General features: G+C 50.7%; 6 protein-coding genes across 6 annotated transcripts; 1 reads left to right on the top strand and 5 right to left on the bottom strand.

The window, feature by feature from the left end:
• Positions 1 to 415: 415 nt before the first annotated feature.
• Positions 416 to 1,194, bottom strand: LRP88_02426 (uncharacterized protein; the record flags this gene model as incomplete). Its single annotated transcript, XM_083239077.1, has 2 exons — positions 416 to 671; positions 725 to 1,194. The coding sequence occupies 2 exons, from the start codon at positions 1,192 to 1,194 to the stop codon at positions 416 to 418; spliced, it is 726 nt and encodes a 241-aa protein (XP_083104207.1).
• A 1,105-nt stretch (positions 1,195 to 2,299) lies between these two features.
• Positions 2,300 to 3,134, bottom strand: LRP88_02425 (uncharacterized protein; the record flags this gene model as incomplete). Its single annotated transcript, XM_083239076.1, has 2 exons — positions 2,300 to 2,570; positions 2,620 to 3,134. The coding sequence occupies 2 exons, from the start codon at positions 3,132 to 3,134 to the stop codon at positions 2,300 to 2,302; spliced, it is 786 nt and encodes a 261-aa protein (XP_083104206.1).
• A 574-nt stretch (positions 3,135 to 3,708) lies between these two features.
• Positions 3,709 to 5,432, top strand: LRP88_02424 (uncharacterized protein; the record flags this gene model as incomplete). The annotated part of the gene is made up of 4 exons (XM_083239075.1): positions 3,709 to 3,912; positions 4,032 to 4,303; positions 4,775 to 5,055; positions 5,113 to 5,432. 4 exons carry the CDS (start codon positions 3,709 to 3,711, stop codon positions 5,430 to 5,432), a joined length of 1,077 nt encoding a protein of 358 aa, XP_083104205.1.
• A 114-nt stretch (positions 5,433 to 5,546) lies between these two features.
• LRP88_02423 (uncharacterized protein) lies at positions 5,547 to 7,187 on the bottom strand (the record flags this gene model as incomplete). Its single annotated transcript, XM_083239074.1, has 1 exon — positions 5,547 to 7,187. The coding sequence occupies one exon, from the start codon at positions 7,185 to 7,187 to the stop codon at positions 5,547 to 5,549; it is 1,641 nt and encodes a 546-aa protein (XP_083104204.1).
• A 1,349-nt stretch (positions 7,188 to 8,536) lies between these two features.
• LRP88_02422 (protoporphyrinogen/coproporphyrinogen oxidase) lies at positions 8,537 to 10,467 on the bottom strand (the record flags this gene model as incomplete). Its single annotated transcript, XM_083239073.1, has 8 exons — positions 8,537 to 8,672; positions 8,731 to 9,167; positions 9,238 to 9,413; positions 9,467 to 9,716; positions 9,776 to 10,132; positions 10,181 to 10,261; positions 10,321 to 10,390; positions 10,451 to 10,467. The coding sequence occupies 8 exons, from the start codon at positions 10,465 to 10,467 to the stop codon at positions 8,537 to 8,539; spliced, it is 1,524 nt and encodes a 507-aa protein (XP_083104203.1).
• Positions 10,468 to 14,429: 3,962 nt separating this feature from the next.
• LRP88_02421 (GMC family oxidoreductase) lies at positions 14,430 to 16,338 on the bottom strand (the record flags this gene model as incomplete). Its single annotated transcript, XM_083239072.1, has 3 exons — positions 14,430 to 15,376; positions 15,485 to 16,198; positions 16,302 to 16,338. 3 exons carry the CDS (start codon positions 16,336 to 16,338, stop codon positions 14,430 to 14,432), a joined length of 1,698 nt encoding a protein of 565 aa, XP_083104202.1.
• Positions 16,339 to 16,951: the final 613 nt, after the last annotated feature.

Here is a 16,951-nt window from a genome sequence, read left to right as displayed (position 1 = left end):
TGAGTCGCTGGAGAGTCCGAGAATGTTTGCTTTTGTCGTATTGATTTGAAACCGAAGAGGGAGTGGGGCGCTGGTTGTCAATACCGTCCCGACTCAGCAAACAGGGACAAGACCTTGGTTCAGACTTCGTCATTGGTCTCTGGACCTGCGTTAAACCCAGTGCCATCAGCGAGAGCCTCTTCTGCGGGATACCAAATCGCAAAAGTAAAATTAGAAGCTTGCAAGGGGTGAAAGGCCCACTAAGCCTTGCCAGTTTGCTGAGTCGAAACAGTAACGAGTGAATGTGCCTCGCCCATGTTCATGAATCAAGCTAAACCCCCAAAACACACCCCAGTCCGGCCGACATGCCCGAAAAGTAGAGAAATACAGCACAAGAAATATTCAAAGACTACATAGCTTCTGCAGGCAAGATACATTAGCGAACATACGAGCGAATCTCCATATGCCACGAGTCCATGGCCTTGCGGTTCTTCTCTGTGATTGTCCCATTCTCAAATTCTCTCCTCAGACCCTGCAACTCCTTCCCAAGCCAGTTCAAGTTGTAGTCAAGAAAAATGTCCCAAAATATGGGCTCCAGGAGATTCATGGCGCCCAGAAGCGCCCCATGCCTCAAGAGATTGGCAACAAACGCTTGAGAAGCCACAGCCGATAAAGCAGAGCATCCGACTATCCTACCTAGCATGAGTCGAGCTCAACTGTCTATTGATAGCGTATACAGACTTACCATAGTGCCCAAGGGAGCGAGAATGGCGGCCTTGAGGGTTTGGGGAGCATCTTGGCAATGTCCAGAATGTCGAGCATGTGGCCAAGATTACTGACGGCCACGTCTTTGTTGATCTTGAGCATCATCCTGTCTGGTTCGACATCGGGGTTTCTGACCACTGGCTTGCCTCGAAACCACCTGAGCCTGGAGCGGATGAATCTAACAAGGCGGTTGCCCTGGGATGCGTCGGCAATAGCGAAGCCGGAGGAGGAGGCATCCTGAATTGCGTCTAGGATGTCTAGATACTCCTCCAAATCTCTTCGTACAGATATGGAATAGCCAAAGAAGTAGCTCCACAGACGACGGCGGTCGATGAAGATGGGGTTTTCGCTGTCTTCGGGGACCAGCCTCCCGAGGGTGTTAACCTGTCGGTCAACCTCCTCGGCGACGACAAGGTCTTGGTCGGGCTGGAGGGGGAGATGTTGTTCCATGGTGCCTCTTTCTGACAAGAAAACGATTTGGGCCATGAGAGACGAAGGTGGGTGTCGGATGAGAGAGTTGAGGAGGGGGGGAGCCCAAAGACCCTGAATGCGAGACCTCAGCCTTTTCTTTGTTCCTTCATCCGACAAACGGGCGGCCGCGCGCGCTCAGCCATCACAGCGATTTATTGGAAAATGAGCACAGGCCTTTTTTCTGATTAGAAGTCTCGGCCAATGATTTGGGCTGGTGTCAACTGTCCGGCTCTGGTCTGTCGCATCCCCAGTTCGAACAGAAACATGGGCTATCTGGCGTTGCGGCAGCGACACCTCTATCACCATGGGCTCAAGATGAACATTCCCAGTTGTGGTTGTCATATTCAAGGCTGGAGAATAAAGCCCTCCGGTTATCATGTTTTGGCTAGTTTCATCAAGCGGCAGTCCACGATGCGGATCCAGGGGAGACATGCCCGGCGGCTGGTTCGGCCAGCTCCATCGTCGACCGAACCGGGGGAGTTCCTGGAGGCGATGGTAGCCTCAGCGAGCCCTGACAGAGGCAAGCCCATGGATTGCCAAGCGTATTGAGAATGGGCGTCAGGGTTGGAGTCTTGGTGGAAGGCTGTGTCGCTGTGCTGGCAAGGTCGCGCCGGGGTGTTATTGACAACAGCTGGGTTCCCTAGAGCTGGCCTCTTGGAATTGGATCTCGTAGAACATGTCTCCCTTTAAGCAGATTTCATAGGGCGGTTTCTATAAAAGTTTTTCCTTACATTATCAGCATGAACACCTGATCAAGGTCGTGGAACTTTCGCTCGGCCTTGATATCCTGGGACGACTAATTGCAGGCGATCAAAGGCCTGGCTATTCTAACCATTAATGCTCTCATAAAAGGGAAGCGGTAGAGACAACAAGATCGCATGGCCTTGCGAGTAAGAAGACGCCTAATCGACGGGCATGGAGTTGTTTCAGCACTCTGAGCGGCTGGGACCCTGCCAGTCATGATAAGGTAGTCTCGGTCCAATGCACACTTCATGATCACAAGTAGATTCCATAAGATAAGAGAAAAGCGGATGCAGTCAAACACGAAAAGCAGTAGCAAGCCAAAGGAAGAACAGTCCATTCTTTAGACGTCAGACTTGACAAATATCCACCAGCGAGCCCACAGGTGCCACGAGTCGAGATCCTTCCTATTCTTCTCGCTGATTCTCTTATCCTCCAGAGCTCGCAGGAGATCTCGCACCTGCTGATGAACACAGGCAAGGTTATACCTTTGAAACCCCTTACAAAAAGGGCGTTTAAGGAGCTCAATGACACCGATGCCAACGCCTGCCACCGCGTGCTGGGCCACAGGCTGGAAAGGGATTGTCGCCGCTGAGATGAAACACGCGACTGTCCTAACAACGAGTTAGCCAGACCGGCCTATAAACGAAACACCCGACATACCACAGCACCACAGCGGTTGAGACCATGGGCTCAGAGCGCTTAGGAAGCATCTCGATTACATCAAGAATCTCGTCCATCTGGTGAAGCTCCAAGAGGGCCAAGTCTGCATAATTCTTCATCATGTTTCTTTCTCGGTCGATGTCGACGCCTTGGGTGGGTGTCGAAGAGGGAACGCTGGATACTGGCTCTTGACGCCGCGGGAAGAGCCGAACCGCATTGGTGACTTGGAGCTCGTCTAGGGGTGCAAAGGCGCAGGACGTGGCCGTTCTGATGTTGTTCAAGTGCTCCAAATATTTCTTCAACCAGCGCTTTGCACCGGTTAAATTGACATGGAACTCCATCCATAGCCCGGACCCGGTGACCACAATGAATCCATCAGGGCCTTCCTGAAGGTTCCACCAGAAGAATGATTCCTTGGTTGTGGAGGGTTCCGTGTTGGAGTCTCTGTCTCGCTGAGCCCTGGCTCCCGCGTCGTCTCCCTGACACTCAGGCCAGAGGGGGGGGACTCGTTCCATCTTGCCTATAATCTGTCAGCCTTAGAAGATCGTCTGTTTCATGTTCTAGAAAGTCAAGGATGATTTCTCAAGTGAAAGGTGGAAGGGGGAGGAGTTGGGGTACCTGAGTTTCTGACGGCCATCTCAGGTTTCTTTGTTCCTCCCCTGGCCATGCATCACTCAGCCACCACCGCGACTCATCGGATAAAGCTCATTTGATGCCTACACAGTAGTGTACTACGTAGGGGCTCAACCCGGGTCTGATTGCGTCTAACTCTGTTTGATTAATGACAGGGGTGCTTGGCCGTGCAAACGGTCCTCACCCGTCAGTCTCCATCACCGTGCTTGTTGGTTGGCGATACCCAGCTGTGGCGGGCAGGATCCACACTAAAGCGTCACCTTCTTCGTTGTCGCGTTTTCGGTAGCCTCACCGAGCAAAGTTGACCGTGGCCGGTTTTGGGGCTGCACTTTGAGCTGGCCAGCTCCACCGCCGTTCTGGACGGTCGTGGCCGGACTCTCTATGTTGATAAAGGGACAACCGCCTCTCTTCTTTAGCGATCCTCAATCTCTTTCCTTGCTCTCAACCAAAACCGCCATGACAGGACTTTTCTCCAACCCCGCCCGCCCTCAACTGCTCACAGTCTGGTGCCAGATCTGGCATAGAAGTGAGTACCGTCAAAGCTACGCAGAGAATCAAGATTTGGCCTCTATCCTTCGCTCTTGTTCCTCTCATGGCTGGAGGGTGAAGGCTGCCCGACTGGAGAACGGCAGCTATGGGAATGACTTTGTCCCCATCGAGGTGAGTATCAATCACAAGGCTTCAGACATATTCACTCCAATGCCACTTGGATCGATATCTTCAAGGCTTTCATTACCATCTTCCATAACATGCTAATGTACCATTCGCGCTGCTTCTAGGTTGACCTCCAATGTACATACAACGATCTACCACTTGCCTCGGCAAGCCTTCGCGAGATCTTCCTGGGCACCGCCGAGTTCCACGTCGACGATTTGTTCAAGAACCGAGAGAGTGAGCCACTCTACGTAAACATGTATCCGATCGGAAGCATCACTTCGGACGATATACATCGGGGATTCACACACTTCAGAGCGCTCCAATCTCTAGCCGTTCAAAGCCATGCACGCGCCAAGAGGTGCCCTAACACAACCCAGAGCATCGAAGCTGAGCTGTAAGTCATATACCTTGTCGGGATTGCGCCTCTGATGTTCTGTAGGGCTCGCCTTGGCGTGGAAGTTCCGGCCCGTACTCTTGGCCTTTTGAAGTTGTACGTGCAGGCCCACCTTGAGAACAGCCCTTCTGCCAAGGACATCAAAAAGTGTTGTAAGGCCGTCGAGAACTCGATGGACAAAGGCTTTCTATCCGAGGTATTTGTTTATACTGTGCCGGTGGGCATATCTGTCCTTTAACTAGTCCTCGCCTGTTTGAAGTGGCGCAAGGACTCTTTAAAAGACCGGCCCGTCGTCAGCGAGATCGAAACTAAAGAGATTGAAGAGCTTTGCGACCAATCTTTGGTGTCTTTTTGGCATGTTGAGTTTCTTTCCACCCAAATCCACGGCTGCATTGAGAGCTTGACCGCGGGACGAGGTGAGTCAACCTGGCCATGTTTGTGGCGTTCAACTAACTCTTCACCAGCTCTTAGTAACCAGGATCTGCTGGACAACCTTGTCTATATGCAGCGTGCTTCGACTCACTTCTCAAAGTACCAGATGTACATTGCCAAACTCACAAAGCTTCTCCTCCAGATACATGGCAACAGTTCATCAAAAGCCGACAACATGATCAGTTCTCTAATTAGAGTCGGATTGGTATCCTATATCGCCGGTTCTAATCCACTTTTGTTCGGTTTTATTTCGCTTGGGGCTCTGAAGGGGGCTTTTGAATACTACTGGAGGTCCCGGAAGCAGTCCACAGTCAAAGACTGTAAGTGAAACTCCTCAAAACCCAGATCGTGGGAGCTGCACTGACTTGCATGCCCAGTGGGAAAGGCCATGGGGGACTTCGGCCAACACCTGCAAAAGGCTCAACTTGCTCTTGCCGCGCAGTTTTGCAAGCAGATGTTCAAGGTTCGGCTGGATCAGCTAAGCATTGCCGAGCGGAATGACATTCTCAAGGACCTTGGGGTGGACGTGGAACGGCTTCCGTTCCAACGCCTTGACGAGGGCCTGGTCCTCGCAGCTTTGATTGAATTCCGTGCCCAGTACCTGGCATTCGAGAGTAAGCGGGATCAGGTGCGGAAAGATGCAGGCCTCAGCCAATTCACCATGGTTGACCCGATCGAGGATGAGGCTGAGGAATGAACGGCTTGGATCACCAATTGCACTAGTTTGGCTGCATGGGCTTCTTAGAACGGATTTCTTTCTTTTCACATTTTCCTCAGAGCGAATCTCCTAGTCATAGTCTTGAGTATCTTCTTAATCAAAGTCATAGAACTTCCACTCAGGCTTGAAGTCCCGTGACAGCTCATCGCCAGTGATCAAGGCCTTGACCATCTCAATAGGCAGCATCCCCGTCTTCAAGATGGCGTCGTGATACTCCTTCTCCGAGACCTCCTTGGTGTCCACCACCATCTCCCTCAGCTTCCACAGCTGGAGAGCGCCCAGCATGTACCCGGCCTGATAGAGCGGCGAGTAGCTTCCCTCGACCGACCGTCTCACCTCGCCTTCGGCGTTGCTCCTCTCGTGGGCGATCCTATCAACCAAGAGGTCCACTGCTTCCTGCGCCGTCATCTCTCCGAGGTGGAACTTGAGCGAGAAGATGATGCGCAGGCAGCGGTGCATCCGCCACCAGAGAGCTCCGATTCTACCCTCTGGCGAATGATGGAAGTCATCCCTGGCGTAGAAGAGCATCTCCCAGTATAGAGCCCAGCCCTCGACGAAGAAGGGCGTGTCAAAAATGTATCGCCTGTGAGAGTTGTATCGATCCGCCATGTACAGCTGTAAGCGATGCCCTGGGAACATCTCGTGGAACGCAGTGGCACGGGCAAAGTGTTTGTTGTTCCCCCGCATCACCATGAGCTTCAGGTCATGTTCCATTGACACTACCGGGTACGACACTTGGATGGTTGGTCCGCCGAGAAAGAAGGGAGACACCTTTTGACGTTCGGCTTCGATCATGGACATACGCCATGTTGAGTTGGCCAGCGGAGGAACAGTGACAAGGTCGCGCTCAGTGACAAAGAGGCTTCCTTCAACAACCAGCTCGCGCACTAGCTCAGTCTGCTTGCCAGGGTCCATGTAGTCGTTCTTGACATGGTCGAGAGCTTTCTTCCAGTCTTTCCCGTATCCCATAGCCTCGGACTGCTTGATCATCTCCTTCTCGCACCACTCAAACTCTTGGTTGCCAATCTCGATGAGCTCCTCGGGTGTGTACGGGATCATTTCAGCCTCAAGCTCGACTTCTAAACCTTTGCGGCCTATTGGTTCTCCGATGATGGCGTCTTTTCCATCTTTCTGATTCATGCCGGCCAATTTCGTCTCCACAACGGTCAGGTACGCGCCCAGCGTAGAGTTTGCAGTTTGCCAGGGCGTCGTGACCCAAAAGTCGAACAGGGGATCATAGGTTGAGTAAAATGTGAACCATTCCCCGAGATGCTCAAGAAGGCCTTTGATAGCCTTTGAAGCAAGATAGCCCGTCGTCTCGGTAACATTGAATTTGCCACCCTCAACCTTTGTTTGAACTTCCGAGATGGACTTTGTAATGTCGTTGAGGGTCTTGGCAGTCTCCTTGGCTTTCATCGGCTCAACATCTTGGCGGGCTTCGAGAAGTCCGATCAGATCATCTGCAAAAGGAAAAAGAGGATAAAATTTCTCTTGTGAAGCCTTTTGAAGATCCAAGTTGTTCAGTTGCCGTGTGTGAAAGGTCCGGAGCATGATGTAGTCCACCTTGCCCTCCTGGTCAAGCCCGTCAAAGTCGATCTTGGTGAGAAGCTCCAGTTCATTTTCGTGATAGTTTTCTAGAGCTTCGTATCTTCGAGGGGCAATATCAATATTGTAGAATTCTCCCAGTTCGCCGAGATCCGCTTGGACACGGATGACGTGGTCGGCCATGGACATGTTGAGGGAGTCGCTGGTAAGAGCTATCCCCAGTGATGCCCATGAGCTTGCGGCATGGCCTCCTAAAGCTGCCAAAGCCATTGTGGTATAGTTGATCTCAGGCGAGGTTAAGAAAGAGTTAGATTTTTATTTGATAAAGGTGGTGATGGGGTTATTTAGCTTCAGCCACAACCTTCGGGACTAGCTTCAACTTATATCATGGTCCACTCAAGCGTGATACCATGGATTTGCTCTATATCGGCACCGTAAACCGTGTTTTGTGTCGGGAGCGACGTCCGTAGATACATGTCGGCTTAACACGCCGTATCTCTACAAAGTTGTGGCAGGGTTCCCCGCTCGTCCCTCTTCGGGAACTTTTGAAATCACCAGTCGCACATGGGCTTCTATATGCCTTTTTTGGTAGGTGACAGTAGGATTCACTCTTGTCAGGTCACTAGCCTTTTAGCTGTCCTATCTTGTAAGCTATAAGGCCTTGGCGGCTACGTCACAACATGGGGAAATGCAACGCGATAGAGAAAGGCATGCCCAAGTCCCACCGTATAAGCGATACTTCCCGCAGTCTCGTTATCATATGTGGGACAGTCTTACCATTATCGTATCGCTTGGTGATCTCTGGGCACCACTCTTGAAATAATGGTCGGGATGAGGCCTCTGGAAGATCGGCTGGCTCGGCCGATGTACACTCTAGGTCTTCTTTTGATTTGGAAGCTCCATGTGAGACTCTTTCTTGGCTTGCCGCGATGGAAAAGGGAACAAGTCTCAGACCAAGATGTGCAAAGGGCACAAGAATAGACATGATCATAGACTCGAGAGTCTCATCAAACACCTGAAAGAAACCTAAAAGACGACGCCTCTACCTCTATCATCGTTATCTGACCACCTGATTTCCTTTAATGATCTCTCTCGGGCCATATTCGCTTGAGCACAGACCCAAGAAAGCCTAGGGCTTATCTGAAGTTGCTCGAGGAGTGGGGAGATGAGCTTGGCGTGAGGTGTCATGTTCAAGGTTTAAGGTGTAGGTGAGAGTAGCATGCACAGGTCTTGGCTAGCAAGTGGGATAGACTCCGTATCGTATGGAAAGAACCGGAATATTTTCCCGTTACCAGACTTGGGCGATGCAAGGTGTTTTGATGCGACAAAGAAATACAAAATGAAGAGAATAAATGTTTTCAAAATCTCGACTGGCTGTATCACTTATGTGTCGATATTTAAAGAATAGCCCAATAATGTGCAGCAGAAGCAGAAGCAGAAAAGAACCCCTAAGCGAGGCTGGCGGCGGGGGTAAGAAATAAAGTCCATCATTTTTGCATCTTCTCGTCCCCTCGCAACTCTTCATAGTTGTCCGAAACCTAGATCTGAATTCCTTGCAGTCCCACAAGGCGACGTTCGGTGTTGGCACGAGTGTTGACAAAGTCCGGGTATGACATCGTGAGCTCCACGCTGCCAGAGAGAATGTGATCGACGCTCTCGACTCCTTGCATGAAGCTGGAACAGATAGTGTTAGAACTCGCTTGTTGGAAAGTTTGGAAATAAGTTGACTTACCTGTGGTCTTGGTTTCCAACTTCATACTTCCAGGCCCCAAACCGACCACGAGAGAGAATGTTCTTGCCGTAGAGGTAAGGCTGGACTTCTGCCAATGCACCATCCCGCTCAAGAGTAGGAGTAGGGTATCCATGATCGAAGCGCCGGACGTAAGTGCTCACAATCTCGTCCTCCGGCTTCAGCAGGTCTGTGTTAATGAGACCCTTGATGGTTTCCTCGAGCAGAGTCTCCTGGTTGACAGGCTTGTGTGAGGACTCGGAGACCTCGAGCATGATGGACCAGTAGGGGCCGGACGTAGGCTCGGATGAGGAAGGCACTTCTCCATTCGCCAGTTGCTTGGTGGGAAGTTTGACTTCTTCACTGGGCTGGTTGAACGGAGAGTAATTGGAAAAGATGGTGGCTCGGTAGAAGGGACAATTATCTTCGGGGAAGTACAGCTGCACTGCGTTAATCCATGGACTATCCGACAAAGTCAAGCTTAGATGGAAATGTGAAGAAGTGGCTTACCCAGCATTTATCACCGATGCGCTCAGGACGCTCTCCACGAACGCCAATACCGATGACGTTTGTAGAAGAGTAGTAGAGAGGCTTTGCCAGCTGCTGAAGCTTCTCGTCGCCCATTGTCTCGGCCAAGTGATCGATCGCCATGGTAGAGATGAGAGCCCCGTACTTGATAGTGGTTCCTGAGCAAGAATCGTCAGCAAAACTCGTATTGCTTAATAAAAAAAAAACCTACCGTCTTTGAGATGAGCCGTCTTCAAGTCAGCATTCACCCTTACAACGGCACCCTGGCCACCAAAACGAGTCTTCTCTTTGTCGAGGGTATCGGCGACGGCAGTCCAGATACCCCCAGTGCCTCCCTTGGCAGGGAAGCGAAAAGTCGCATTGGGGCCCCAGCCGCCAGCTACTTTGCCGAGAATGGCGTTGGTGGTGAGTAGCTTGAGGTTGGGAGCAGCAACTCTCTCTCCAACCCATGTAGCATTCATCTGGTGAAGGGAAACATGTCAGCACTAAGTGCAACATGGCCTTTGGCAATGGAGCATACCTTGGTCGTGGGGATGGCCCAGACTTTAAAGTTGTAAGGACGCATAAAGATCTCGTTCAAGCGCTCTCCAACGTTTCTGATGTTCCACTCATCAAAGTTGCGCGGCTTATCAGACGGAGCCCTCCCACGGGCTTCAAGAGCAGCATCGATCAGGCTACCAAGGCATCTGGCCTGCTCCTCCTTGGGAAGAACCGCAATGTTGTTCTGGAAGGGGTATGGGACCCAGAGGCCCTGGTAGCGGACATACGAGATGCGTTGGTGCTCGTACCAGTCATCAGAGTTTGGCAGGGCCTCGTTGAGGCAGTCGTCAAAGTACTTGTAGTGGGAGAAGATGACGTGCCCACCAACATCAAACAACTGCACATGTGAGCTTCAAAATGGCTTGGGGGTGTGAAGGAATCTCACAAAGCCTTCAGGAGTGGTATCGGTAGAGGCGAGACCACCCGGGGTTTCGTTGGAGTCAACGATTAGCCAAGATGCACTGTTCTACGAAGAAATGTTAGCTCACGACTCCAGAGTTTCGTGTCTAACACGGGTTCAAATACCAAATGCTGGAGGCGCTTGGCAGCACCGAGACCAGTTGGTCCGGCTCCAATAACCAAGACGTCGACTTTGCTTCATCGTTGTTAGTATATCCAAGTCATTATGAGGGAAATTTGCAGCATGGTGGCTTACATTTCGTTCTGAGACATGGTAAGGCGGGATCAGTTGCATTGGCTTGAATTATCGGTAGAAAATCAGAGTAAACTTCTCGGGCGAACTCATCTTTTAACCATAAATCTATCGCTCTGCTCAATCATAGAGGGGTTATATTACTCGGAGATGCAACAACGGTTAAGATTACAATATCGCTCGTCATTCCAATCCTCCAATGGAAGCGAGCTGGCAATCACGAATATTGCCTCATATGGCAGGTGAATGTCGACATGTTATCACCATGCCTCAACTGTCTGTAGATCAATAGGACAAGTTGGTGAGACCTATACCCATTTTTAGAAGCCTGGCTTAGCGAGGTGCGTTCCTGTAATTTGCCAGTGTGGCTGAGCCTCCCGTTGTTGTTATATTTGTCGCAAACTCATTTTAAACCCTTGATTCGACGTCATTTAGATACGAGACGCGCAAGATTGTATCCAATAATTCGATCATGTTTCAGCTACGTACGGTGACTCGAAACTAAAGGTTTCAGTTTGGACTTGTCTCGCACTCATTTTCTGCGCAGCTTATCGCTTCTACTACACAGCCCCGCATGCATTTGTAAGTAATTTCTTCCTTCATTTTCTTAGGCGATCCCTCCTCTTAAAGCTGTTTGTCAAGAAAAAGAAAACCAGACTCGTCAAGGTCAGCAGAATCGGAGTTTAGGGGAAACTAGGGCTGGCTGGTTAGCCAAAGAAGCTCCAAACTACCCAGAGGTCAAAGGCAACTTGAATCCACGTAAAGAAACTAACTGAAGTTCGGATGCAAAGTCGGCGAGTAATATGGTAGTATACTTTTCGTGTATATTATCGTGTTAGGCTGTGCAGACTTCGTCTCTTAGTAGCTATGTTTTGAGCCACCATGGCTGATCTTGCTATTGATTGAAGCAGTGGTGCCGTTGCCATCATTGCCAACAATGACAGAGTGGATCAACATGATAGCTTTAGGAAAGGATCTAATTATGCAACAAATCCGAGATGCCTTCTTTTTCTAATTGTAAAGCAATATTGCCAAGAGGTGGTTTGATCACGTGAAGATGGTCACGTGCACCCCTCTCATCTCATTTTGGTTCGAGTTGTCCCAGCCACCTTGCCTTGAGCAATCAACCATGACCAGCCATGTGCAGGATTATGAAAGCCCGGCCTTTCGCAAATTTATACAGACAGCCATAGCCCAAATTTTCCATGTTTGCACCGCGACTTGACCCTACCATATCCATTGAGGAGGAAAAGACGCCCAACTACGACGCTGGTCGTTTCTACCCTGTGCATCTAGGACAAGTTCTGAACGGTAGATACCAAATTGCGACAAAACTGGGCTACGGCGCCAATTCAACTGTATGGCTTGCTCGAGACCGTGACCGGTTAGTTCCTAACTTCCTATCGGCAACCCAGCATGACAAAATTTAAGCCTGGGTAGTTGGCGATGGTCGGAAGACAAGTATGTCGCCGTCAAGGTCAATGGAACCAGCCACGCTTCGCGACGAGTTCCACCCGAAAACGAGGTTGACAACATGAATCACATATCTCGCGTGAATCCTAACCACAGAGGCTGGCATTTCGTCAGGAAGCATTCCAACTCTTTCACAATCAACGGTACATCAGGAAGCCACATGTGTCTTGTCTTGGCAGCTCTGCGTGAGCCTCTATGGCTCTACCGCAGAAGATATATCAACAACGTCATTCCTCCGGATACCCTCAAGATCTTGGTACAAATGATCTCGCATGCTCTTGATTACCTGCACCCAGAATGTCACATAATCCATACAGGTAATGCTCTTTTGCAATCCGACTGAAAAACTACTGATCAATAGACCAAACCTCAAGCCCGACAATATAATGGTGAAGATCGAAGACCCGGCCATCGTTGATCGAGATGTCAAGGATGAATTCGACAACCCACTGCCACAGAAGTACATTGACGGACGCACTATTTACCTCTCTCGAAATAACTACGGGCCGCTTGCTAAACCAACGGGAATCATCCAAATTGTCGACTTTGATTTCTCGGTTAGAACAACGCCAGGACAAATCCACCCGGGTGCCATCCAAGCTGAGATATATCGAGCGCCAGAAGTTATCCTCAACGCTGGGTACACGCATTCGGCAGACATATGGAGTCTCGGGGTGATGGTAAGTTTCATTTTCTTCTATAATAAGACACAAGCCATTAACTCACCATCATAGTTGTGGGACTTGCTCCAAGGCAAGGCACTTTCAACCCTGCGACCCCTGATGAACCCGATGAATACGACGAACAGACTCACTTGGGTCAAATTACATCCCTAATAGGGCCTCCTCCCAAGGCCCTTTTATCCAAGGGTCAAAGAACTTCCATGTTCTACCAGAACATCGGTGCGTCGGCTGCTTTTGAGAATGTCTTCTCGCTCATGTGTTTTAGGTGCCCCCAAAGACCTCGGCAGAATCCCTACAGACTTTACGCTGGAAAAATCCATTACTTGCATGAGTGAAGAAGAGAAAACAAGCTTCCTTCATTTTGTTAAGAGAATGTTGACGTGGTGTCTTGAGGAAAGGAGCAGTGCAAAAGAGCTGTTGGACGACCCCTGGATGTACGAGGATTTTCCGCAAGATTAGAGTAAAAGATGGCATGACTGTCAAATTTTCCCGCCGTGAGTGTTGGCTCCTCTTGTCTCTAAATATTGGTTGAGGACCGTGAGATTGTTCACTTCGCTTGTTGGTGCTGTGCCCCTCTTGGCATCAGCTGTTGGCGACTCCATTTTTAGGCAGGCAACCCTTTGATGTGTTTCATCTTGATGTGACAGCTGAGGCATAAATTAACCATATTTTCAAATCTCACCATTTCTTCTGTTGACTGCATTCATGCTTTTCACTGTCTATCCATGATTCCAGAGTGTCAATATTCGATGGACGAACGATTACCATCGCTTGTCTCAGTCACGACGACTCTGCTTCCAGGTTTCTTTCGTCTCTCCAGAGAAATCAGGGAAATGATTTATGATCTCGTCCTGGAACCTGTCGAATTTAGCAACCTATACACTGCCAAGACAGCATACACCCCAGAATCATGTCCTTTGCTCTACATTCACTGGATGATAACCGAAGAGCTCCAAAATCGTCTCTACAAAAACCACGCCACAGTGATCCCGTTTCAAGAACCTAGCGAATATGTCATCAGCAACAGAACGTTTGCGCAACTCATAAACAACACCACACACAGGATGAGGATGCGGACAGACAAAATCATTGTCGAGATTGTGCAGACGAAGGAGGCCCGGTACCCCGACAACTCATTTGACAGAAACGGGATAAAGAAATACGACGGCGACTTCTGGAGAGATAGTGAAGCAGGAGCCGACTTTCCGAGAAGAGTGGTGCATGAACTTCTCTGGATGAAGCAATACCTCCCTGCCGTACGGACTGTCAAGTTTGTTCTTTGGGAAGGTGAATGGTCCATGTATCCGACAGCGTGGATGGAACCTCTACAGAGGTTGTTGGACAACTGGGACGAGTTGCATATCGAAGTGGAGATTAACCTCTTTGACTACGAAGACCCGGACGCTTTTGACGGGGGCATGAATTTCATCCAAGTATGGTACCATCATTGCCAGCCAATAGAGAGAATCTCGTTCTCTGCAAACGACTTTCACTGGGACGATCATGAGTCTGGGGATTATTGGGGATACAGGATCGAGCCCAGGTGTTTCGACAGTGAGTACTGGGAAGAGATGGACCCAGCCGAGAGAGACGCGATTTTCGAGGCTGGAGATCCAGGAGACCTTGTCTATCTGGGAGAGGTAGAGTGTCGTCCCTTGTTTGTGAAGACATATCTGGACAGGGCTGGAGAAAATTGATTGTTACTTTTACATATTTGTATTGATATGCTCCAGATATAACAAGGCTGTACTTCGTCAGAGATAACTATTTGTCCTTCATCATGGAAGGTTATCGGCTTTTTTGCTTTTAATTCCCGGTACTCAACCTCACGCCAGATCGTACTCGGCAATCAACTTTTCAGCGCAAGTAACGCCAGTGACATAGGCGACGGCCTGAATGTGGCAGCTGGCTATGATGGGCACGACACCCATATCCGCAATCCGCAAGTTCTCAAAGCCAATAAGCTTGAAGTCGTTATCAACAACTGCATCTGCATCGCCAGGCTTGCCCATCTTTGTCGTTCCGGTCATATGCCAGCTCGAAGAGATGGTCTGTCGCCAGTGAGCAAGGAGGTCCTCGTCAGAATCGCCCTTGGGACCTGCAAGCGTCTCCACGTTATCCTTGGCGTATCCGTCTGACTTGGCAAGGCGGAAAGCATCGCGGAGAGCCTCGATAGCTGCACGACGATCAAACGGCGTGGAGAGGAACTTGGGGTCGAACTTGAGAGGCACGTTGGGATCGGCCGACTGCAGCGTAACCTCTCCACGACTCTGAGCGTTGTAGTAAAAGACGAGAATACAAGAGTAGTTGAGCGCCGACTTGGGAAAGTTGGGGATGAACCAGTGGATGGGAAAGTGCGTCAGGATCTCGTAGTGAGGCACCGTCTCCTTGTTCAAGAAATCCTGCTCCTCAGCAGGCAAAGCCTTAAACTCTTCAGACTGCACCAGCTTGTCGAGCTTGAACCAGCCAATGCCGACCTCGCAGGCAAACTTTGTCCAAGGACCAGTGCCGTCGCGCTTCCACTGCTCGAGGGCCTCCTCCATGATCTTTTCGTCTCCGTAGAAGGGCGCGCGGTCTGTGTCACCTTCCTTGCGGGTGTAGACGAGGGGGCAGAACATGTGGTCTCGGAGACCCTGGCCGATGCGTGGCACATCCTTGACGACGGGGAGGTTGAACTTTTCTAGTTGGTCCTTGGGGCCGATGCCAGAGTGCATAAGGATCTTGGGGGTATCTAGGGAGCCGGCAGAGAGGATGACCTCCTTTGAGGCGAAGTCTAGATAGTGTCAGTACATGTATGAGAATGCCTTCTTCTTCTTCATCTTGATGGATTCCAGATAAAGGGATAGTACATCCTTAAAATCAAAGATGAAACAAGACTCACATTGCTTGCCGTTGGCTTCAACACCAACAGCCTTGGTACCCTCAAGGATAACCTTCTGAACAGGGGACGACGTAACAATCGTTAGATTCTCAGGCACGGGAGTCAGCAAGTCATTGGATGTTGACCTAAGTCCCTTGCTGCTAGAGTTGATCAAGACCGACATGCCAAGAGGGTTGCCTGAGTTGTGGTCGGGGTTGAGAGGGAAACCAGCCTTCTCAAAGAGATCCAGCACAGGAGGGAGATCCTTCTCCCACTCGCTGGCGTAGCCAACGTGCAGCTTACCAGAGCTGCCGTGGTCGTCGGCCTTGGGGGCGGCATACTTGGAGTCGATGCCAGCAGGGAGGTCACCGTGGAACGTCTCGAGTGCCTTGAAGCGAGGTTGGATTTTATCCCAGCGGTACGCGTCGTCACCGACGATGCGCGCCCACTCCTCGTAGTCATCACGGGCACCGACCGTGTAGACGCCAAAGTTGATGGCGCTAGAACCGCCAAGACCCTTACCCCGCGAGTAATCCAGCTCGCGGTTGTCACAGTGCTCCTGTGGCGCCGTCTTGTAGCCATAGTTGAGCTCCTGGTTCATAAACGTAATCCACCGCTGGCCATCCACCCTCAGGTTGCGGTCCTCGTTGGAACCTCCGGCCTCGAGGAGGAGGACGCTGGGCTTCTTCGCGGAACGGGCAAGGCCGGCGGCGACGGCGCTTCCGGCAGGGCCACCTGTGCGCGGAGACGGAACGCGTTAATGGGTCTTTCCTAAGAGACAAGGGTGGAGAGGCGAGGTGCGAGTCATGCGCTGGGCGGGAGGCGGATTATGACATACCTCCGACGATGATAAAATCATAAGTTGACGACGCCATTGTGCTTGTCCCTTCTGATCAGACAAAAGGACGAGTCAGTGCAAAAGTTTGTGTGTAACGGCAACCTCGGCTAGGATCCAGGATATTAGAGAAAAAAAAGGAATGATTCCCAACAGTCACCGTGCAGATCGCATTGGAAGAGGGGGAGGGGAGAATTAAGAAGGCCGTGATAAGACGCTTTCCTCTCTCGCCCTTCGGTCTTACTTAGCCCGGGCTGTCCTCGTCATTGGCGTGTAATGCAACCTCGGAAGGAGCTTTTTCCTTCCATGAACTATGTAACCTGAATCGCGTACAAAACGTGCTCGGTGTCAATAGCAGAAGCATTTGCACAGCGAGGAGAGAGGCAGAACCAACAGTGAACACTCTCCACACGTGGGAACTGATGCAACACCGGTAGGCTTCCGAGACGCCTACAGGGTTGATCCCTCTCCAACCTTCCCCACTGACTAGCTGACCTTCTTGGCTTCTCTGGCTGGATCCGGTCTTCGTAGCTTGCCCAGTCGCGGACACACCTTTCATTACTCGCCGTCAACTGGAGCCCTGGCTTAAACCCCAGCTGAAGCCCCAAGCTCAGTCCAAACAAGACCTTGGCAGCAGCATGGCTTGCCCTTGT

Source organism: Fusarium phalaenopsidis (assembly GCF_050370095.1).
Source record: "Fusarium phalaenopsidis strain FUZ10S chromosome Unknown contig_32286, whole genome shotgun sequence".
NCBI classification, from domain to species: domain Eukaryota; kingdom Fungi; phylum Ascomycota; class Sordariomycetes; order Hypocreales; family Nectriaceae; genus Fusarium; species Fusarium phalaenopsidis.
This window is presented reverse-complemented; position numbering and strand designations above follow the sequence as displayed.